A 23,994-nucleotide genomic window follows, 5' to 3' on the forward strand; every position below is an offset into this window, starting at 1 on the left:
AGAAAGCTCTCGGACTAAATCTAAAATATCTTAAACTGTGTTCCGAAGATGAACGGAGGTCTTACGGGCTTGGAACGACATGAGGGTGAGTCATTAATGACATAATTTTCATTTTTGGGTGAACTAATCCTTTAACCCTAATCTCAAACTTTTGAATGGTAGTGTGTATTTTTGTTGTTGTAATCTAATGATTATTATTTTAAAAATGGGTCAAAAAGCAGACATAAAATTATAATAAAAAGCAGTTACTCTTACTATGGTAATGTCAAGTTCATGAGAGTTGGATAAGGATTTTTTTTTTAATTTTTTTTACAGAGTTTACTTTCAAAACATCAAGCTGATTAATTATTTTAGAGCTGAGCATAACTCATAACATAATCCCTTCACCATAGAAATGTCAGTGGCTTAGAATTTTGTTTATTTCCATGGCTTTTTCAGGCCTGAATCAGTTTCAGACAGTGGGAACCCTGAAACTACAAGACAATGAAAGTCTCATTGAACGTCTTGGGTGTTTTTGCAACAAATGTCGTTCTAGCAGCGGAAGTGCATGACAATGCAAACAATCCGAAATACGCGGTTGAAAAACAAATGTTAAGTCCTATAAAGGTAAAGAGGATAACCTGACTATAAAATGCCCCGCTGCCATACAACAACAACATCCAAGTAGTTTGAATAAACTAGCAGACATTCATTCCAGAAAAGGCATGACATTTCTAGAGGAGAATGAGACCTCCATCTCCTTAAGCAGTCATTGATGCCAGGGCGTGTACGGTTATCATTCGTGACACATATAACGTTAACGGTAAAGTACAGTAGGGAGGTTAAGAAACAAACACAACCTACCTGTCCTTTGTAAACAAACAGCGGCGACGCCGATCTAAATGCAGTATGTTACTTCCGCTTTAATGAAGAAACTACACAAAACCACAAGAAAACCGAACTACTCGTTTTGAGAATGTGGATGCAGGATGTCCTAATGTTTCATTAGAGCATCATGTCGAGTTGGTTTCGTTTCTTTAAAGAATCGCAGGTAGAAAGTTCTCAGATCTCGTGATCAAACCCCCGGGACGTGACGGATGGTATGAGACCCATGTGAACCTGACAATGAACAACAGACAGCAGGACCTAATGAAAACACATTTCTATTACGTAACGGTCCATGGAAAGGTCCTAATCGAAACCGTACTTTCATACGGTAGTACGGCGGGACTGTGCGCCGCCTGGCTGACCCTTTATTTGTAAAAAAGAAAAAAAAAGAAAAGAAAAAAAGTCACGGGACAGAGAAAGTGCCCATGTGACTCCACGGAGAGGACGGGTGAAATATCACAAGAGGGGGATGATTTTGAGCAGAACATGAGAGAACCATATGTGCTGTTTACTAGTTAACTCGTTAATTAAAGACCTATCTGATTAGTCAAACTTTTTTATTTATTTATCAGAAAACAATGTACCATACATACACATTTCTTAATTTTAGGTTGTATCAAACTTATAATAATAATAATAATAATTATCACGTTAGTAGGCCAACCAGATAAATGTGTATTTAGTAATTGTATTCCCCCAGCAGTAGTCTTTCTGCTTTTATTTGTCAGGTCAAAATGTTAAACTGATGCATTTAAAAATCTTTGAAGTGCTACATTTATACCAAGTATAAAAAATAATTAGTTTCAGTTCTGATTTATGCAGGATGCACATTGTTGCATGACAGTGAGCAAAATGAATTCTCAAGACCAGATTCATTATTGAAAAGTTTATTCTTATCTGGAACCCATTTCAAATTTTCGCAGTGTAACATCAAGTTGTTCTTATGTATGAAAACAACTCGTAAATTCTGGCTATGCTGCATGTTTGAGAAGGTATTTTGTACATATGTATATGGATCTAAATGATATGTTGATGTGTAAAAATGTTCATACAATCAGGCAAATATATATCTTCCAATATAACTCCAATTGATTCTGGACCACACTGTTACTGAATTAACTTTATGTGAGGAGTGTTTTGCACAACACCATAATTCTTATGGCCTCAGACTGAATTAGACATTGGCCATTATTCGATAGCACGGTATATTGTGGTAATGAAAGTACGGTATTGTTATCATGCACACTTCAAAATAAAATGAATCATTCTAGATACCTCATTATTCGAACTGTTACGATTTTCCATTAACTGGTTAACACTGATGACTTTCTGTTTCTGAACTCATGGAGATTAAATCAAATAGCCTTTAAATGTTTCACTATGGTATTAATCAATCAACACCAAATACTTGATATTTATTTTCAAATAAACATAAGCATTTAATATTTATTAAATACTAAGCATTTGTTTCCACTTCTGGATTAAAACAGGCCAGCCCAGAAAAGATACTCAGATAATGGTTGAAAAATGTTCTGATTCTTTATAGTTGTATTCTTTTGCACTTTAATCTGTTTGAAACAATATGTTTAATTTAAAACAATGCACAATAAAAATGTACGTAAAAGCTCCAGGTTATTAAGAGGACAAGTTTGTTCATCTTTTTAACCTGTTTTTGTAACATAATTCAATACCGCCATAATACTGTAGACCAAGTTTCCGCAATTACAGCTTTGAAAAGTGTTACTATCACAAGCCTAGACTGAATCCAAAGACTGTGTGTTGAGATGTGACCAGACATAGGAGGGTCCGGCCGGGAGGAGAGGGAAGGAGGGATTGGCCACCGGAACAAATGTGGGTGAGTGTTTGAGTCTGTGCTTTTTGAGTTGACCGAGTTCTCTAAAGCAGCATCCGCACTCGGCGCAGCGGTACGGTCTCTCTCCCGTGTGAATGCGCTGGTGCTTGTGTAAGCTGTCCAAATGGCGGAAGCGTTTCTCGCAGTATCTGCACGGATACGGCCGTTCTCCCGTGTGTATGCGCTGGTGTGTTTTCAAGCAGTAGAAACGTCTAAATCCCCGGCCACAAATGTTGCAGCGGTGCACTTTATCAGGGCTATCGACTGTCCCGCTGAACCTGGAGTCACTCCCCACAGGTGGCGCCAAGGCCAGCAAAGCATCGCCATCGCTCTCCGGCACTGGAGGCGAGGAGATTTGTGCTAACTCTTGCATGGAATTGGATGAAGAGACTACAGCTGGATTTGATGAGGGAGGCTCTAACGTGAGTGAATCAGGATCGTCTTCGATTTTAATGGTGCCCTGTTTGATATCATCAGTGTCCTCCATCACCTGTATCAGCTCCAGCTCATTAACATTCCCAGCAGGTGTGCTTATTTCAAACTCAAAATTCGTCATGTCAGACTGCTCCACTGGTGGGTTTGCGGAGGGGCCTGAAACTTCTGGCTCCTCGTGTCTCCTCTCAGTGTCTGTTGCTGCAGAACAGTTGTCTGTAAAACAAAGAAAAGCTCACGTTTATATGGATGAAACTAAACTCAGACTAAAGAATCTGACATGCTGTTAATCCAATAAAGCCTCCTGTATCATATTTGATACATACATTTTCTAAGCCCTCTGAATTATCAACATGACCAAAACTACTGAAAACGTTCATACTTTTTCAGTAAGCAAAAGGCCTTTTAGAATAATTCTAAAAATGTCCCCCTTCAGGTCATGGTACACATCTTTTTTCTGTAAAGTAAATGTTATAACTTTTATATCGTTAGTAATATGTCAAGATATACACTTACTGGACTGAAGCAATTTAGGATTACTTGAGTATCTTGCATCATATTTTAGAAAAAAAAAAGTGTTAAAAAATGTAAGTATCAAATATGATACAACAGGCTTTTGAGAAAAGTTTTTTTGTGCATTTATCAATCATCGTGGTATTGCATCATCTGCTTTGCCCTTCAAAATTAAAATTACAGAGCTTTGATCATAAAACTTGCATGTTATGCAAGCAGTGTTATACTGTTATAAAAGTCTCGTTGATTTACATTACAGGCTATGAGAATCTTTATTGCTTTATAAAGAACATCTGCAACAAATGTTTTTGCTCAGTTTTGTTAGCTCCATATTCTCACTACATGCAACTCTTTTAAAATATATATTTTGTCTAAATATATTTCTGGCTATTATTTCATATGTCAAGCTTTAGATGGCTAATAAACAGCTATGATCATTACTCTATGGCAGGGTTCCTCAAATCCGGTCCTGGAGGGCCACTGTTCTACAGTTTAGCTCAGTCAAACCCACCTACCTAACGTTAGCTGATTTTCTAGTGAAGACCAAACACTGGAGGGCAAAATCCTATTGGTGAATGGAAATAATAATAACAAAAATGAACCTTTTTCGCCCTCATTCGTGATGTAAAACGTGCCTTCTGTCTCATCTTCTGGTTTAAAGAGAACAGCACTGTTTTCCAGAAGAGTCTGTGCGGTCGTGGGGTCACTCCTGAGTGCTGAACTGTTGCCAACTGAAGACCCTCGTGTCTTTCTGCGGTTGACACACTCACGAGGCCAGTCAGACTGTACCGTGGGGAGACAGAGGCCAACACTAGGGAGATTTTTAGGACTGTGAATTCTTCCCGGTGAGTTTCGGAAGGTCTTGCGGGAGGAATCTCTGCTCTGCGCCTGTGATGTGGGGCTTCCATCCGCAGCACATGATGGAAACACAAATTGTGCGTCGTCTGCGTTTGTGTGCACTATATTTGACCCAGGCAGGGTTCTGTTGAGAAGTAAACACTGTTTGATATTCTTTTCAGCCGCAGTCATGTAGTAGCGAACCGCTTTCAGCTCGCTCTCGGAGATCTCCAGTCTCTCGCGCAGGCTCTGGTTCTCTTTGTGCGACTCTGCGGCAGCATTACGAGCCGCGGCCAGCTTTATGCCAACAACTCGCGCTGTTTCTTTCAACACTGATTCTACTGCGCATCTTACCGCATGGTCGATAGTGGAGGCGAGTTCGCACTTGAGAAAAGAAACGCTGATGTCCATGCTCAAAGTCATGGTTATTCTGATCCACGGCAGTATTTCACTGTGAGATGTAATGTTATATACGTGATTGCAGAGCTCAAAAGAGATGGTTTGGGTTTCTGTCTAAGCTAACTGAGGGCTAGAATAGAATAGTTTACGGCCTCGCTTCCATTACCAGTACTTCGATACGTTACCTGGTTATAATGTTAAAAGCACAGAAAACCTAAAGTGTTTTGTAAATCTTGCTCAAGCTGTCGCGTTCTGCTATCATCACAAGTAGTGTCGAGGAATAATGACGTCAACAGCAGCCTGGAATTTGTAGTTTTCTTTCTTTGAGCCTTTAGTTGTTGTGAGTAAAGTAATTGTTTATTATTAGGTTATTTACAATAAACAGTACTGTGCAAAAATCTTAGGCACGTTAGTATTTTCACCTGAATTTTTATTTATTTATTTATTTTTTATTTTTTTATTATTTATATCTTGCTGTAGTGTGTCAGTAGGAAATATCAGTTAATGTATTTCCAAACATTAATTTTGCCATTCATTGAAATAATCCAGTGAGATTTTTGTATGCACAGGGAGTCTGACAACAGCCTGTATGCTCCACACGGAGATCTGATCTCACCATCATCGAGTCTGTCAGTGATTAGCAGGGGTGCCGCTAGCAATTTTGGGCCCAATGAAAGAATATGAGGTTGGGTCCCCTACCGCACTCATTCTATTAATAAAATCGATCTCTGGATGCCCCAAAAGTGCGTGGGCCCTTAGAATAGTCCTAACAGACTCCTTGTGCATACAAAAATCTCACTGGATTATTACAATTAATCGCAGAAATTTCGGGAAATTTAAACTGATATTTCCTACTGACACACCTAAAACGCTACTCTCTCATTTTTAATCCACTGGAATCATACGAAATAGTTTTATGATGGATGGATGGGCTTTTTGGAGCTTCAAAAACTCAGACATTATTCAATGTCATTATAAAGATGGGAAGAGCTAGGATATTATTAAATATAAATCCGATTGTGTTCGGCTGAAAGAAAAATGTCATATACACCTAGGATGGCTTGAGGGTGAGTAAATTATGGGATAATTTTTAATTTAAATTTTTCAAGGATGACAGAAGAAAAAGTGTTGCATTAAAGGATTAGTTCACTGCAGAATAAAAAATTTCCTGATAATTTACTCAACCCCACGTCATCCAAGATGTTCATGACTTTCTTTGTTCAGTCGAAAAGAAATTAAAGTTTTTGAGGAAAACATTCCAGGATTTACATCTCGTGACTCCAGAGTCCTGCACACGAGCGACCCGCTAATATTTAATGTAACGGATGGAATAAGACATAAAAACCTTTTTTTTTTCTGGTGAAAATACTAATGTGCATGCCTAAGACTATTGCACAGTACTACAGATATATGTTTAAAAACATTTTTGAATATAAAAGTGGATCTATATGAGAATGAATGTGTTTATTTAAATAAAAAATTGGAATGATGTAATCGGAATGATCATCGTTATTTATAGATGCAGTGCTCCATGATGTGGTCTCCTTAGTAGGCCTACAGATAATCAATGAGTTCGTCATGGCGACAAAGGGGAAGTGTATTACTTATCTCTGAGTAGCTTACTGTATGGACTAATAATAATAAAAATTACAACTACCTAGTACCTGTCTAAAAAGCACATCTGGACAAAATGTAAATTCTGTGCATTGAAAACTGATGTTTTGCATAAATTGAGTGAGAGACAGTTTTAGGTTTAAAGGGTTAGTTCACCCAAAAATGAAAATTCTGTCAGTAATTACTCACCCTCATGTTGTTCCAACTGCGTAAGACCTTCGTTCATCTTCGGAACACAAATTAAGATATTTTTGATGAAATCTGAGCCATGTCTCACTCCTCCATAGGCTGCTATGTGACCGAAACTTGCTGGCCCAGAAAAGTTATTAAAGAGATCGTTAATATAGTCCAAGTGACTCCAGTAGCTCAATCTTAAGTTTATCAAGCGACGAGAATACTTTTTGTGCGCAAAAACAAACAAAAATAACGACTTTATTCCACTATTCATTTCCTTCTCTCTGGACCTCTAGTTGGTTCGCGTAGTGTTTTTGCGCAGCGCGTCTGTGTTACACGTCACCACGTAGGCTCACTATTGGCCGACGCCGGTCATGTGTGTGATGCGTGATGACGTGCAACACAGACGCGCAGCGCAAAAACACTACGAGGCCCAGAGAGAAGGAAATGAAAAGTGGAATAAAGTCGTTATTTTTGTTTGTTTTTGCGCACAAAAAGTATTCTCGTCGCTTGATATACTTAAGATTGAGCCACTGGAGTTACTTGGACTATATTAACGATCTTTTTAATAACTTTTCTGGGCCAGCAAGTTTTGGTCACATAGCAGCCTATGGAGGAGTGAGACATGGCTCAGATTTCATCAAAAATATCTTAATTTGTGTTCCGAAGATGAACGAAGGTCTTACGCGGTTGGAACAACATGAGGGTGAGTAATTACTGACAGAATTTTCATTTTTGGGTGAACTAACCCTTTAAGGTTTTGAAACTGCTGTCATATGATCTTACACTACAGGATGTTGTTTGATTAAACACACTTCAGGGTTAAACATTAGAGGGAGCTTGAAGCAGAACACTAGATAAATCACTGTTGGGTTAAAGATCAAGTGGCAACTTCCTAGAATAACAAAAGTTTCATAGAATCCTGCCCATTTGATTTCATGGGTTTTTTTTCTTCAGTTTTGATAGTTGTTGGAAATTAACTATTAACTAATTATTATTATTATTTACATATTAAAACATTGTTTGACTTATACATGGCATTTGTTCAAATGGTTCTCATTTACACAGCATTTTCCCTCAGCTTGCTGTAAGAAAGAGCAATAGCGAGCTCTAGAGGTCGACAAATGGAATAACACTCTATAATGAAAAAACTCTTTATTTTTAGATCTAATGTTGTTGCTCTAAATTAAAATCTGGTCTGAACCTTCCTCTTTCTCTGCCATCTGTGAATCTATGTAGAGAGGAGTGTGATCACACTCATCTTCTCCAGAATCATAGCCTATATGTTGCCAGAGGGCATGTTTAAAGCTTTTAAATTTCAAAATGTTTTATACGTGGTTGTATTACTGCTTACAGACATGAAGTAAACTCCATCATAGACTAGGTAAGATATTATGTGACCTACCTAAGTGGCTATGAATATATGTGTGGAGGATTAATGCAGAACAGTTCATGTCCATCCAACCACATACTGCATGCTTGGTTCTCTGGAAATGGTGTTGCTGGGCAACCCATCCACAGCTACTACAGTACCTTATGGGGAGTAAGGGCAGGTGGAATGTACCATCACTACATTTGTTGAGGGGAGGGATGTAAATCACATTTTGCTGCCCTACTCCATAATGTGTGTGCCAGTTTAAAGGGTGCACAGTTGTAGAAGTAAATAAAAAAGCAATAAATAATACATTTTTAACAATCAAAGTATTATAGCATACACAAAAATCGGAGCACACTTTTCTTTTAATACGGACCAATCAGCAAGTGCACCTATAACATGTCTATGCCCCTCCCCTCAACGGGTAATTATGGCAGGTGTAATTAGGAGTGTGTCTCCGGTGGGTGGCAGCTTTTTGTCTCTAGAGAGAAAGTGCGCATTACATTACTGAATGCCTTTACAGGGGAATTTTAATTACAGCTCGAAGTAATTTGAGAAAGTGTGAGGTTGGTTAACTTATCTGGGTTATAATTAGCTGTTTGGAAAATGCTGGAGTGGAGGGATTTTTGGATGTGTATTTACTATATTGGAAATAAATTGATTATAAAATATGTTCAAATTAAAAGCATACGCAATCTTTTGAACTTCAGGCCTCATATGACGTACGGTTTGCGCTCAGACTGTGTTGCCATGTCCGCGTATTATTACTGACTCGGCTTGCGTTTATTTATTTATTTTACAGCGCAAATGTAAAGTATATGGCCAGTCTTTTAAACTTATTTTCGGAAAATGCAGTCACATTTTTATTGCTGGTCCTTGGCCTCCAAATCCCAATAAACTGCGACTAGGCTAATCGCACTTCCATATAGCCTACACCCAACTATTGGAGGCTTAGAGCCATAGTAGGCCTATATCTATCATAGTTTGTTCCCTTCTCTTAGCTCCGCCATGTCTCTTAGGAAAAGTCGCTTATTTTTTGTTTTTCCCTGCGCGATCTGGCAACACTCTGCTCAGGAGCGCATTCACGGAGTCACTGAGCACCGCGTAGGGGGAATTCTGCACAATGTCACTATTCTTTCCAAGTCATTTATTTGTCAATTTCTGCAAACATTTAAATTGAAATCTGCATATTCTCCTTTCCACATTTCATGAAAGAACTGACATTTTGCTTTAGCGACCTAAACTCAAGTGTGCTCCAGTGTGAGGTGCTGTTCACCCCCCTGAGCCGCTGTTTGGCACCGCGGTGGAGGTCTGCGCTGCAGTGGTACATTCGCAATAAAATGGGTGTGGTTGAATCGCGCAATAGTGATGCTACGTGTTTCTGGTGCAGACCGAATGATTTCATATGGGACTGAATTGACAGCATAGTGAGCGCACATTATTTGAATTATTTAAAAAAACAAAACAAATATAGCATACTGTTTATGTTGAATTCACCCCGCCTCCTATTCTGGCACAGTCACGTTTGAACTGATGGATGGGTTAAATGCTCCTCCGGAGAGATAACCAAGTCGAATTTAGTTACTTTATTTTCATTTTTTGAAGGGCCACGGGGTGCCTCGCATTTCATTGAATAGGACATTTCTTGGACGCGGCGGCCAAAACGAAGCGACCAACACGAGAAGACTGAGGAAGAAGGCACTCGGAAGGAAAGAGGCGAGGATTAAGCAACGCAATATAAAGACAACGACGACGTGTTCTTAATTCGAAAGCTTTATTTGGACTTATTACATTTATCGCTAATTATATTACTTGAGTCGCTTTTTTTTCTCTCTACAAAAGCAAAGTGTGCTGATGAAATCAGGAATAACGCCACAGTGGTTTTTTCCCATCCTTTCAAAACGACCAGAAGGCGACATGGTGGCTCCATACTTTTTGGTAACATCGTTTTGATTCGTTTCATACATGAAACACAGAGTCGCCGAGGCCTAACTAGCACCAGGAAAGAACCGACAGTATGCAGTCCTAATCATTTTCCAGCAGAAAAATTCCCTGCGAATTACTTCCGCCAGCCACTTCAGCATTCCACTCACTTTACGCGAGGAGTGACTAAAGCCAAACAGGAAGATTAACAGGTAACGTTACTATTCAATTCTAAGATTCATCCGAATGGTGGGACCGAGATAAGACATATGATGAAAAGTAGGAAGGGCATCAGAGTTTTAAATGATTAAAATGGTTCATGTTCATTTGTAATGTGAAGATCAACTTTAGAATTTGGGATTTTATTATTTTTGTCACCAAATCACATAGTGGATTGTTATTCACAATCAGTAGGAATATTATGGAGATTATATATCATAGTACGTTTGTATTTAAAGGTACTGCATGTTTAATTTTAGCCGTGAGTCGTGAATTGGAGCAGAAGCCTCCTGTTCTTCAGCTGGCCGCAGCCTCCAGCGCTTTACGCCACAGCTCTGATTGTGGCAAGCTGTTTTAACTTATATTCCTTATACTAGTGCTGTCAATCGATTTTGGAAAAAAAATCGAATTAAGGCATATTTTTCTGTACATAACATCAATTATTGAATTATTGCACATAAGATCATTTTTTAAATTGTCCCAAGCCCACAGTAATTTTTTACCCTTGCCTTACATACTCTGCCTATGATAAACCCATTGTAATAAATGTCACATTTAGCGGTGCCTTTAATATATCAGGGCTTTATTTTGACTCATGTAACCTTGTTCTTTAAGATTTTTTGGTAGGTCTAACAGGTAAATATACAGAAATGGAATAATTAAACACTGCACATTGCTGTCACTTTACAGAAATAGCCTAGTTCACCCATAAATGAAAATGATCCCATAATTTACTCGCCCTCAAGCCATCCTAAGTGTATATGACTTTAGTCTTTCAGCCCAGAACAATTGGAGTTATATTAAATAATATCCTGGCTCTTCTGTAATGGCATTGAATAGCCAGTTTTTGAAGCTCCAAAAAGTGCATCCATCCATCATAAAAGTAATCCATACGGGATAATAAATGCCTTCTGAAGTGAAGCGAGTAAGAAAAATATCCATATTTAAAACTTCGTAAACTATAGGCTAATCACTGGCTTCCAGCAACGGCCCTATACGCGCGTTTACTAGTTACATGGTTTTCGCGAAAGGTGTCTATTCTCAAACTCTACTCTCTCATTCTTAATCCACTGGAATCGTATGGAATACTTTTATGATGGATGGATGGGCTCTTTGGAGCTTCAAAAACTCAGACATTATTCAATGTCATTACAAAGATGGGAAGAGCTAGGATTTTATTAAATATAAATCCGATTGTGTTCGGCTGAAAGAAAAATGTCATATACACCTAGGATGGCTTGAGGGTGAGTAAATTATGGTATAATTTTCATGTTTAATTTAAAATTTTCAAGGATGACAGAAGAAAAAGTGTTGCATTAAAGGATTAGTTCACTTCAGAATAAAAATTTCCTGATAATTTACTCGACCCCACGTCATCCAAGATGTTCATGACTTTCTTTCTTCAGTCGAAAAGAAATTAAGGTTTTTGAGGAAAACATTCCAGGATTTACATCTCGTGAGTCCAGAGTCTCGTACATCTCCAGAGTCCTGCACACGGGTGACCCGCTAATATTTAATGTAACGGGTGGAATAATATTTATGTATCGGGTGCGGTGCGGGTCGGACGCGCGGTAGACACGGGTGGACTGCAGGTCCAATAGCCAATACTATTTCAACTCATTTGGTGCATTTGACAGCTGCTTTCAAATGGTCCCATGCTTATTTGTGTTCACGCTCTGTCTGAAGACCGTTAAAGGCTGCTAATTACAGCACAATTTGACTCAGAATGCTTAATGTTGGTTTTATTTCTTGTGTTAGGATACATGCGAAAAATGATTTTTGTCTACCTCATGTAGGAGATTTAATGCGGGTGCGGTTCAGGTTGCGGTTTTTATGTCAAACGGGTCGGGTACGGACTAAAATTAGTGTTTCTGTCAGATATCGGGTCGGGTGTTCTGTTAATTACTGCGGGTGCGGGGCGGGTTGATCAAACAGGACCCGTCGAGGACTCTGTAATAGGGTACAATGGTTTGAAGGTCCAAATTGCAGTTTCAAATGATCATCTTGCACTAGCTCTGCGATGCGCCAAGCATTACGTAATCACGTTGAAAGTTCACGTGTGACATAGGCGGAAGTACCAACTAGTGTTTACAAAGCGAACGTGCAAAGACTGTCAAACACCATTTACAAAAAAAAAATAAAAAAAAATAAAAGGTAAAACAACGATGTTGGACGATTTTGAAGTTGGAGGACAACATGAGTATTAGTTTTTTGTCCCCATCCTACCTTTCTTAACCGGAACACGCATGACCTTTAAACATGATTACGTAATGTGTGGCGCATCGCAGAGCTAGTGCAAGACGATCATTTGTGGTTAAAAAGTATATAGATATATATTTAGAAAATTACAGATCGTTTCGTTAGATAAGACCCTTGTTCCTCAGCTGGGATCATGTAGAGCCCTTTGAAGCTACACTGAAACTCAAATTTGGACCTTCAAACCACTGTACCCCATTGAAGTCCACTATATGGAGAAAATTCCTGGAATGTTTTCCTCAAAAACCTTAATTTCTTTTCGACTGAAGAAATAAAGACATGAACATCTTGGATGATGTGGGGGTGAGTAAATTATCAGGAAATTTTAATTCTGAAGTGAACTATATTGCGCTATATATTTTTAACGCGTTTTAACCATAGACTGTAAAAGGTTTTAACGTGGGGGTATATATCCACTACTATGTTTTTTTAAAAATCTCCTATGTAAAGCTGGTTATTTTACAACTATATGAGTGCTTGGCGGGTATTCTGTGATTTTGTGTATTACAGTTGACCAAAAATTTACTTATATTTCTAAAAAGGAATTACAAAACCATGTTAGATACGTATGATCAATAAGATAAGAAAATGCTATTTGTATCAAAGAAATTCATTAGGAAACAATTCTAACATACAAATTTATCTGTGACAAGGCCTGACATTTTAGGGGTGAAATGCGTATAAAAATGTATTTTATTCAATCATAAAAAAATGCTGAGATGACATGATATGTGTTTCTCATAGTTGAACATGTCCTCCATATGACTCAACGTTCAGATTTAAGAATATTTTTTCCCCCCAAGATTTTTTATAAGTGGAAATGTACGTTTCTGGTAGAATGTCCCTTAAACTTAAGAAGAAGAAAAAATGAATCACAAAATGAATGTTAATTTTGACAGCCCTACTTACTAAATATCTATATTTACTATAACGTGTTTTTAAATTACTAGTCATCAATCGAATAGTGACTAGTTCCTTTTCACTAGATACTGAATTCACTGGATAGCCTACTTATTATTCACTTCCTACTGGTAGGAATTCCAGTTGTTGCTGGGACAAATTTTAGTTTTTAATATTCATTGGGTACTAATACTTTTTAAAAGAAATTGGGATAGTTACTAGTATCTATTTCAGCTTTACCAGTATATGTATTAAATACTAGTGCTTATTAATAAGACCCAAGTATTTATTGCCTTTTTGCTTGTCATGTAATAATTAGTCAGAATGTTTACTGTATTCTTATTATATATAATCTTATTGGTAGATAAAAAAAATAAATACTAGTACAATTTGAATACTCACTGTGTAATAACTGGTTGGTTCTGTTCAAGTACTTAGAAAACTGGAATAGTAACTATTTAAATTAGTTCTAAAGAATAAGTAGTGACTAATCAAATTAGCAAAGCTAGATAGAACCATTGGAATACATACCAGTTAGAAGTAAATAGCTGTTAGCCTATCTCATACACAGATCCCCAAGACACTAACAATAAAAAATTAGTAACATACAGTAAAAAAAAAATAAGAGCTATGCTACATGTTAAAACGGCTTGCCATACGTATGTCAGTAGCAAGATAAAGAGGATGTTAACCGTGCATTTGTCTGTTGTTCTGGGCGTAGGACGATCTGACTGAAATATAAACGTAACCCATGTGATCAAGCAAACGCACGTTTTGCAGCTGTCTCTCGGGTTTAAAAGGATAGGTTGCGGTTTCAGTGAAAACCACAGTGCCAGTAAACGATAGAAATGCCGCTTACTTTTCTCCCTTTACTCGCAGTATGCAGAGAGTGCATATGCCACTCTGCATTAAGCTGTAAGGGTGGGGCCAAGGCTGACATTTCTTTATAGTTCATGCTATCAGAACTCCGTCTAGTTAATGGACACAAATCCACAGAACATAATAGATCATTGTCGCGTTTGTGTCGGTGCTGGAATCGAACGTTGGTTTAACCGAAAATGGTTCCGTAGACCTGCCATTCTGCGTCGACGTGATGAAGCCGAATGCAACATGCTGTTTCCACATCTCAACTGTTTATGGCGTTCTGTGTGTAAAATAGTAGTAGAAAACATTTTACCTTTGTTTCATGAACACGGAGAAAACATTTGCCTACTCCGAGGCGGTGGCCTTGTTTGGTGCTTAGCTGACAGCCCCCTCAAGTCATGTTTAATGCATGAAGTCGTATTGTTTTACATAGTGCTGACAATAATATAACACCACTGCAAATAAGGAAAAAAAAAAAACAGCAGGTTAATAAATAGATAATGTTTGATCCTCAGGCTGTTTCTAACCCATTTATACCCGATTTCAAACTCTACATATTAGTCAAGATGGCATTGGTGCACTAGTGTGGACCAGAGGATAGGCTAACTAACCACTCTCCCCGTAACCAACTGCTTCTTTCCCAACTTGCTTGAAGACCTTAAGTCATGTAGATTATCTACATTTCCTCAGAGCATAGCCATTTATCGAAATGAAAGGTTTTGTGGGTAAATGGCATTATACACCAAGTGCTGCTGTTTCTTTCTGATTGGCTCTGATGTAAGTTTTAAAGTGGGTGTTTGTAACTTTAATGCTCTTTGTGTAGAATTTCATCACAGATTTTCTCTTATACATTTTTTTCCTCCTTCTGTGGTGTTGTGTTTGTGTTGAGGGAGTTGAATCTTTCTAATAAGTGTGTGGTAAGAGGATAATAACAATAATTTTTGCATTCGTGTCTCACAGTTCTCCATTAGCATTGAGACAATAGCCATACCGAGATCTGTGTGGCTATAACTGGAAAACATGCAAAGTAGAACTGTTTATAAGATCTAAAAGATCTTTGTGATTGGTTGATGATTTGTGACATATTTGACTGTAAAAATATATGCAAAAAATCCTGTGTGTTTTTGCATGCCGGTTTGAATGTGTAACCTAATGTTCGATTTCAGGTCATGTAAATTTCTTCTCTCTTTCTGTTTGATACACTCTCTTTTAATTTACAATCTATTATAATCCTGATTCCAGATCTTGTTTCTGTGTTTGGAATGGATCTCGGAACATTAATCCTATTATTTGATAGATTATGCCAGATTAAAGATTATGGCGTAATGTTAATCTAAATCCTGCAGCACATCTGCACTATGAAATGATTAGTGATGAACAAATATTTTAGACATTTTTTACATGTAACAAAAATCTTTATACAAAATGGTGCACATCATTTAGTTTTGTGTGTGGGAACCTTCTCCAACTGATCAGTATTGTGCAGTATGTACAGGATTTCCTGTTTGTTTACTTTTTGTAAAATCTTAAAACCATTTTTTTATGTAAAAAAATAAAAGGTTCTAATTTCAAATTGCATTTGAAACACATTTTGCTGGTCAGCTTGTCAAACCTAAAAAACTGTGTTTAACAGGAATACTGTGTCCTCTCTAACATTATTCATATGTCATGTTTTAATCTACAGGTGTCTGAGGGGGTGAGAGAGGTCAGAGGGTAAAGTTAAAGATCATTTCAAGATGAGTGAGCTTGAGCAGCTTCGACAGGAGGCTGAGCAACTGCGTAATCAGATCAGAGTGAGTCCCAGTACTGATAATGCTGAAAAATAATGGTCCTTATTTTTCACTCTCTGCTTTGGGGTCAGGGTTGCCATAATGACAGTTGGCTTTAAATGTATCATGTCATAGCTATATACATTTATATGAAATTCGACTTATCACTGATCCTCATTTTAACTGCTCTAAAAACTTTTGCAAACTCAGTAATTACACAGTTTGTCAAATTATGAGTTCTTAGACTATGACTATGGGTTTGGCTCCACTATGCTCACATTCTTTGGCTCTTTTCATCATGAAAACCATACTTGAATTATAAAATAAATTATATATATAAGACCCATGTTTGGATTTTGCTTCATCATTTGGATGTACTCGAATGAAAATCTTTTTCAAGGGTATTAACAGAATAAAACATTTTCTAGAAATGAGGGCTAGAAATATTACAATCTAATAAAATATGTTTGAGGAAATCAAATCTAATCAATTTAAAGAATTTTGGTTTTGGTGTTGTTATTGTGTTTGCCTTTTAGAGATCATAAACAATTTTCAGTGATGCTATTGTAGCTTCCCATAGACTCCACTCAAAATGAACTGTGCATTGAGATATCCTGATTACTTCAGAAACAGGCCATACCTCCACCTGCAAATGGTGACTGCAAAATTATTCAGCTAACATTTGTCTGTTGTCTCTCAGGATGCCAGGAAAGCATGTGGAGATTCCACACTTACTCAGGTAAGACATAATTACATTTAGGACCTGAATGATGTGATCTCCAGGGGTCTATGGGTTTTCCACTCATGTGTTGTGTGTGTGTTTGGTAGATAACAGCAGGCCTGGACCCAGTGGGGAGGATACAGATGAGGACGAGGCGCACGCTGCGTGGGCATTTGGCTAAAATCTACGCCATGCACTGGGGCACAGATTCCAGGTATCTCTATCTTCAGCCTTCTCACAACTGTGCCACAGTCTGCTCTCACACCTGGCATCAAAGAGTTCCAAAAAAAAAAGGTTAAAAGTAGCAAATGAGCATGACTCAGCAAGTCGTGACTTGGCTTTGGTTTTTCACCTGTTGGCGGCACAGAAGACAATGAACAACACGACACACTGACCCACATGTTAACTCATCACACATGACCCACATGTTAACTTATCATCTACGGCTACACTGGTGTCACAATCGAAATGAATTTCTTTAAAGACGTGTCATTTTTGTGAGCTTTCATAAGCTCCAAGGATGTGTTGCACATGAGTGCCATCTTCACAGTTACAACTACAAAGCCAAAATTATACTACCATTGTCTGCGTTTTTGTCATTTATAAAACAGTGCATTTGATTTGAGTGCTTGAAAAGGAAGGTCCATTGGTGCGCATGGGCCAAATTAATTTATCCGTGCTCGCAGTCAAAGAATTATACTTCAAAAAGTCTTACATGCTCTTACAACTGTGTATGAGATTAAGCGGAAAGTGGAAAATGAAGTATATCTGGGCCTTAAGTAGACAATTCGACATCATTATTGTTTTGAATAGAAAATATTACCATATTCATTTGACCATAGAATGAAATTCAGCATTTTAATAAAATAGTAACTACACACTGTATATGCTATCTACATAGGCTATTGGATTAGCATGATAACCATAGAGATTGCATGAGGGAATTTTAGCATAGAAGGCTAATTGTTATCTTGTAAATCGCTTTGGAGTCCGAGGGAGACCAGATTCATTCCTGTGGTCAACAGGGCACAACAGACTAGTAACCAGTTAGAATTAGAGTTGCTGCTGTGTAAAGATACAAAACACAGGGACTCATTGGTGCCCTAAGCAAAAAAACAAAACTGGAAATCGATTTCTTGGTAAAAAATCTCCAGTTGTTGCCCCCCATGGTGCCATACTCTGCATATAGAGAGTGGCGGTACTTAGAAAACATAAACTTATAAAGAAATAACATATAAGCTTGGTGATTTTTTTTCTAAATTAAGTTTGAATAAAGAAATTAAGAGAGTGCAACTGAAAGCTTTAAATGTAGTTTATATATTCATTGTTGCCTCTGTAAAGTAAATAAGAGTTTCAGTAAGACCACCAGCCATTTTCCTGTCTTATATACTCTTTTTTTATCTATTATTTTATATATATATATATATATATATTTATGTCCGCTTTCTTCTCCTCTCCTCAGGCTTCTTGTTAGTGCCTCACAAGATGGAAAACTCATAATCTGGGACAGCTACACTACAAACAAGGTCTGTAGCTCCATCGTAGTGTTACACGTACAAGTTAAGCTTTCCATGAACTATCACCATTGAGTAAACCAACGGCAGGTTGTTCATGTAGTAAGTGATTTGTAAGGTCACATTAAAATCATCAGGTAAACAAATTATTATTACTATAGTACTGACACTGCCAAAAGGTCAGTTCTATATGTTGTAAAGATTATCAGCATGTGTGTTTTTCCTGTCATTATCCAATGTTCAACAACCTGTTCAAACCTTCGCGTGTATATTATAAACTTCAGATGCACGCCATCCCGTTACGGTCATCATGGGTGATGACATGTGCGTATGCGCCATCCGGAAACTTTGTGGCCTGTGGTGGACTGGACAACATTTGCTCCATATACAGCTTAAAGACGAGAGAGGGCAATGTTAGAGTCAGCCGGGAGCTGCCTGGTCACACAGGTTTGATACACACACACGGGGCCTCATTTATAAACCGTGCGCTAAAATCTGTGCCAATGTTCACATTTAAAAAAAATGGCCTTTGACGTGAACAAGTGCTTAGCGCTTCGTCAGGGTCTAAGCAGACGTACGCACTTGTCATTATGGCAGAGAATCGGAGTACTGCAGGTATTTGGAAATCTAAGCAATTTTTGCCGCTCATCTGACGTAAAGGATTTGGACGTTGACAGGTGCTCTTTTTTATGCTAATGACGCTAATTATTAGCCGTTTACAAGGCAGAGATCTGAAACCATTCAGCTGCACACAATTTGTTTTTTTTTAAATACTTTAATTATGAGTTTCAAACAATGTTACAAACAAAGCAAAACAAAGACAAAATCATCTTAAATAATAATACCCAGAAGAAAAAGAAGAAGGGTAAATAAAAGCGTGGCTTAACAAAACAATAAAAGTGCACAGTCTGCATGATTAAAGAAAATTGAACAGAAAATGAATGCTGGAAATAAGATTCAGTCTAAGTCAGACAATAAAACATGTTCCCTGACATATTGCTTAAAATGGCCCCAAGCTTTATTAAACTGGTTAGACGAGCCTCTTAGAGAGAGTTTCGTTTTTTCTAACTTTAAGAAAAAGAGGACATTGTGTTGGAGTTGGAGGCCTACGATTCTTCCATCTCAGCAATATTAATCGTTTTGCTAAGAGCATGAGAAAAGCTGTACAATCAGATTGTATCTTTGTAAAATTACATGATTCAGAAGTGATTCCAAAAATAGCTATCAGTGGGCAAGGGGAGATCGATCTACCTAAGAAACCAGGGATGGTCTCAAAAATAGTGACCCAGAAGCTCTTAAGCTTTGTAGAAAACCAAAAGTTATGTGCAAGCAGGATCTAAATGCTGAAAGTGCTTGGATAGTTTCAGCTTTGTCCAGTGTACAAGCGGCACGCAATTTCAAGATCATTTGTGATTCACACTGTAGATTTCACATTTGGAAGAGAGGCGTACGCACGTTCTTTGTGTGTACGTTCGTTCTCTGAATCACACATACTCGCTTTTGAGAAATGATAAGAAAAAGATCAAATGTAGGACGGTTTCTACGCAACCTTTTATAAATGAGGCCCACATACTCGCACCCTCATTTACAAACGAATGGCTCCTATTAAACGAAATATCAATCTCAGAATGTTTATATATATTTTTTGCATGCAGTGTTGTTGGCAGTAATCAAATGTACTACTCATGACTTAATCTTTTTCTGTACTTCTGAAAGTAAAAAGAATCCGATCCAATCACAAAAGGATGTTTCTTCAGCATCATGCTGTTTCAGGGTGTGACATGTTGACTTCCTGCCTGTTCATTTCCTAGGTTACCTTTCCTGTTGCCGTTTCATAGATGACAATCAGATTATCACCAGTTCAGGAGACACAACCTGGTGTGTTCAGTAATAAATATGAAACCCTACACTCTTCTACAGTGGTTCTCAAGTGGTTTTGCTTCAGGACCCAGATGTACAGTATGGCATCTCCAACATAGTACCAAAATTGTTTATCGTACAAATGTAAACAAAAATCAATTCCTGTTGATTTTAATAATGTACATTTTTGATGAACGATTATTATTAAAGGGTTAGCTCACCCAAAAATGAAAATTCTGTAATTCACTCACCCTCATGTCGTTCCAAACCCGTAAGACTTTCATTAATCTTCGGAACACAAATGAGGATCTGAAATCTGAGAGCTGACAGCAACACAACTTCCACTTTGATGCTTCGAAAAGTTCATAAAGAGATCGTAAAACTAATCCATATGAATCGAGCGGTTTATTCCAAATTTTCTGAAGAGACTCGATCGCTTTATATGCTGAACAGATTGAATTTAGGCTTTTATTCGCATATTCATCAACGCACACATGAATTATGGCGAACGGAAGCTCAAGCATGCTTGCTTGACGTGCGAGAACCAATGAGGTTCATTCTCGTGTGTAACGCAGCACCCCGTGAGGTTTGTTCATCAAGCAAGTACGGTTTATATTCGCTGATCAATTTTTTAAATGTGAATAAAAGCCTAAATTCAATCTGTTCATCATTTAAAGTGATCAAGTCTCTTCAGAAAATTTGGACTAAACCGCTTGGATCATATGGATTAGTTTTACCATCTCTTTCTGAACTTTTTGAAGACTGTCAATGGAGGGACCGAAATCGAACATTGTCTTTTATGTTCCGAAGATGAACGAAAGTCTTACGGGTTTGGAACGAAAATCGGGCGAGCGAATGATGACAGAATTTTCATTTTTGGAAGAACTATCCCTTTGATCTCAGCAACTGATATTCATCGCACAAACACTTCCAGTCAGCACAAGCCACTTTTCTCACTGTTGAAAGTGATTTATTTGTAGTCTGGTGGTTTTTTTTTTATCCTGCATAGTTTTGTTTAAAGATTTTGAAGATAAAGATTACACAACTTGCCCAACTCCATGCCAAGTGAATCTACGGCAAAATAGTTTGGACATCAACAGCAAATGAAATAGGAAGTGTTTATCCTCTCCTTTGAAAGTTAAACCTGTTAATCATTATTTGCATTTATCATTGTTTGTTTTTCTTGAGAACCACTGTCGTACTTAAACAGCCTGTTTACGTTCAGTTACAAGACTTCAATAACCTATGTGCAGGCTGTTCGTCTTAACCTAAAGCGTTTGTGTTTGTTCCAGTGCTCTGTGGGACATCGAGACTGGGCAGCAGACCACGCTGTTCTCGGGTCACAGCGGAGATGTGATGAGTCTGTCATTGGCTCCAGACTCTCGGACCTTCATCTCTGGGGCCTGTGACGCCTCCATTAAACTCTGGGACATCAGAGACAGCATGTGCAGACAGACGTTCACCGGTCACGAGTCAGACATCAACGCTGTCTGTGTGAGTAAACACGCTGCTTAAAGAAATACACATTACTGTTATTTCCTTGTTCGCTCATTTTCTCCTCCATCTCTCAGTTCTTCCCCAGCGGCAGTGCATTTGCAACCGGTTCCGACGACGCCACCTGCAGGCTGTTCGACCTGCGCGCAGATCAGGAGCTGTGTTTATACTCTCATGATAATATCATCTGCGGTATCACCTCTGTGGCCTTCTCCCGCTCTGGCCGCCTGCTGCTCGCTGGATACGACGACTTTAACTGCAACATCTGGGACGCCATGAAGGGAGACCGAGCAGGTGAACGTGCTGGTGTTATTCTCATGTGACTTGTAACCATTTGCACAGTGCTTTATTTGTTAACTGGGAGGTCCCGTAACAATCGCGATGTAGGATCTAGGAGGTTAAGGTGGTTTGAGGAGTGTTTAGCCTGGCATTGGTGGGAACATAAATGGAAAATACTGTTTAGCACCAAATCATTGCATCAGATGATCATAACGAAACTATATTGGCTCTCGTCCCATTAAGATCAACAAAAGCTGCCTACAGTGCAAGCTGGTTTTGTTGCATTGTAGTGTAATTGCTTCACATTGCACGTTTTATTTACAATTTTTTTTTAAATGCTCATTATTAACAAAAACACCATAATCAAAAAAAAAAAAAGAATGCTTTTACATAGATACATTTTTACTATTTTACTTATTTTTCAACATTGATAAGAAGATCATTTTTGAAGGAGCATGTGGCACTGAAGACTGGAGTAATAATGCTAAAAATTCAGCTTTGCTATCATTTTAAAATATATTCAAACATATAATTTTTTTTTTTTATTTTAGCAGGAGACTACTTAATTTTTTTTATGAATAGTTATATCTTTTTATTTTTATATAAATATATTTTTTCCATGGTGTATGAGGTGGGAGATCTACTAAAATACTTTATTTTTTTTCGAAACCCCGTTGTTACACTTGAACTCTTCACACTCGTCGTCTCTTACAGGAGTGCTGGCTGGCCATGACAATCGCGTGAGCTGTCTTGGGGTCACAGATGATGGCATGGCCGTGTCTACAGGTTCCTGGGACAGCTTCCTGAAGATCTGGAACTGACAACACAGCTCACATATAGTACACATTATTCACTCATCATACACACTGTATGTACTTTACTGTACATATGATGTACACTTGCCTACACAGACACACATGCCTGACAAAGAACTGTACATACTATATATATAACGGCAATTAGTTATAAGTTTACACCAAATCTTTTCAGTGCCACACCATTGTATACATATATAGTTACACTATAGGTAGGTTTGAACCACAAGTTTAAAACAGGAATGTTTACACACACACTTACACACTTTTTCCCTTACTTAAGCTTTGCTGGACCTACACGGTACCTTTACTCACTAAGAGACACAAGTGCATTAGGAGGAATGCGTGTTGAGTGAGTCGTCTAATTTGAGCGTACAATCCAAAACGTTTATTTGAAACCCGTTTGACATACTTTTGATCATTTTGAGACCTTGGGAGTTGGAGTTGATCCATTGAAGCGCTTTCATGTTTATTTTGACTCATTCTGTCTTCTATACTCAAAATTAAGCCTGAAGTACTGATGTTTCTATGAGCATGTAGAGTTAAAAATATGGAAGACCCTGAGACAGTTACCCACCAGGAATGTCCTGGGCTGTGTTTCCCAAAAGCATTGTGAGATAAGTCGATTAAGAGAACATTGGTGGCAGTGGTCTCCTCCATCAACTTGGGCTCACGATTCTTTTATGAAACGCAGCCCTGGTTGATACAGATCACACTATGTAGTCCATGTTTTTATAGATGCGTATGCCGGCATATTCCAGTATACAAGTAAATATGTGATGTTTGTCCTTCATTTTTGTTTAGATTTGACTTTTTTTAAAAGCTTATTTTATTCATGTTTTCCTGTGTGCCACACCCTAAGGAAAATAAAGAAAGCTGAAACAAATGTGTTTGGTGTCACTAAATAAGTGACTAATGGTCGATCACATATGTATATGTAAATACTTATAATTATTATAAATGACTCAGTTCATAATAACTGGTTTAGTTTCAGGGCCCAGACTTCACATTAGACATCAAATATTGAGCCAAAACAGTATTAAAAGTGGCTTAGAATACAAAAGTGTCCTTAAAATCAAGCATTAAATTTTTTTTTTTTTTTTACCATAGAATAAACTGCACTGGCCCAGCAAGGAATATTATGAATATGACAATGTTATAAACGCATATACAACAATATAAGTGTGATACTGAACACATTAGCCATATTATTTATAAATGATACATTTGCACCTTAATGCAATAAAGTTTGATTGGATGCACATACTTTTAATGTCACCATGTAAAACATTTAATTGACTTCTACGATTTAATCTA

General features: G+C 37.8%; 3 protein-coding genes across 6 annotated transcripts in view; 1 reads left to right on the top strand and 2 right to left on the bottom strand.

Annotated features, from left to right (window-relative positions):
• Nucleotides 1-1,350, bottom strand: part of slc12a9 (solute carrier family 12 member 9) — a 19,798-nt gene extending 18,448 nt beyond the window's left edge. Inside the window, exon 1 of the mRNA XM_081366550.1 lies at nt 844-1,350. The gene's annotated coding sequence lies outside the window, so the exon portion shown is untranslated. The remainder of the gene's footprint in view (nt 1-843) is intronic.
• A 390-nt stretch (nt 1,351-1,740) lies between these two features.
• Nucleotides 1,741-5,182, bottom strand: LOC308691250 (uncharacterized protein). Of its 2 annotated transcripts, none has more exons than XM_081366281.1 (2): nt 4,267-5,182; nt 1,741-3,367 (listed from the first exon to the last, which is right to left on the bottom strand). In XM_081366281.1, exons 1-2 carry the CDS (start codon nt 4,922-4,924, stop codon nt 2,622-2,624), a joined length of 1,404 nt encoding a protein of 467 aa, XP_081222407.1. In that variant the 5' UTR covers nt 4,925-5,182; the 3' UTR covers nt 1,741-2,621. The 2 variants fall into 2 exon arrangements, with proteins under 2 accessions (XP_081222407.1, XP_081222406.1); XM_081366280.1 differs by having other exon boundaries at nt 1,747-3,367; nt 4,180-5,050.
• Nucleotides 4,348-23,954, top strand: gnb2 (guanine nucleotide binding protein (G protein), beta polypeptide 2). Of its 3 annotated transcripts, none has more exons than XM_081366283.1 (10): nt 4,348-4,509; nt 15,910-16,018; nt 16,695-16,733; nt 16,823-16,929; nt 18,178-18,241; nt 18,514-18,676; nt 20,041-20,107; nt 21,382-21,583; nt 21,661-21,877; nt 22,577-23,560. In XM_081366283.1, the coding sequence occupies exons 2-10, from the start codon at nt 15,962-15,964 to the stop codon at nt 22,681-22,683; spliced, it is 1,023 nt and encodes a 340-aa protein (XP_081222409.1). In that variant the 5' UTR covers nt 4,348-4,509; nt 15,910-15,961; the 3' UTR covers nt 22,684-23,560. The 3 variants fall into 3 exon arrangements, with proteins under 3 accessions (XP_081222409.1, XP_081222410.1, XP_081222408.1); XM_081366284.1 differs by having other exon boundaries at nt 4,410-4,599; XM_081366282.1 differs by lacking the exon at nt 4,348-4,509 and adding an exon at nt 9,361-10,198 and having other exon boundaries at nt 22,577-23,954.
• The last annotated feature ends 40 nt before the right edge of the window (nt 23,955-23,994 follow it).

This window comes from Scardinius erythrophthalmus (assembly GCF_964197995.2).
Source record: "Scardinius erythrophthalmus genome assembly, chromosome: 5".
Lineage (NCBI taxonomy): Eukaryota > Metazoa > Chordata > Actinopteri > Cypriniformes > Leuciscidae > Scardinius > Scardinius erythrophthalmus.

Excerpts from the sequence above, each read along its gene's own strand:
- LOC308691250 (XM_081366280.1), bottom strand. The coding sequence starts at position 4,924 with ATGACTTTGAGCATGGACATCAGCGTTTCTTTTCTCAAGTGCGAACTC. Across the intron at positions 3,368-4,179 it reads AGAAAATCAGCTAACGTTAG|ACAACTGTTCTGCAGCAACA; the intron begins GTAGGTGGGTTT and ends TTTGTTTTACAG.
- gnb2 (XM_081366283.1), top strand. The coding sequence starts at position 15,962 with ATGAGTGAGCTTGAGCAGCTTCGACAGGAGGCTGAGCAACTGCGTAAT. Across the intron at positions 16,930-18,177 it reads CACTGGGGCACAGATTCCAG|GCTTCTTGTTAGTGCCTCAC; the intron begins GTATCTCTATCT and ends TCCTCTCCTCAG. Across the intron at positions 21,878-22,576 it reads CATGAAGGGAGACCGAGCAG|GAGTGCTGGCTGGCCATGAC; the intron begins GTGAACGTGCTG and ends CGTCTCTTACAG.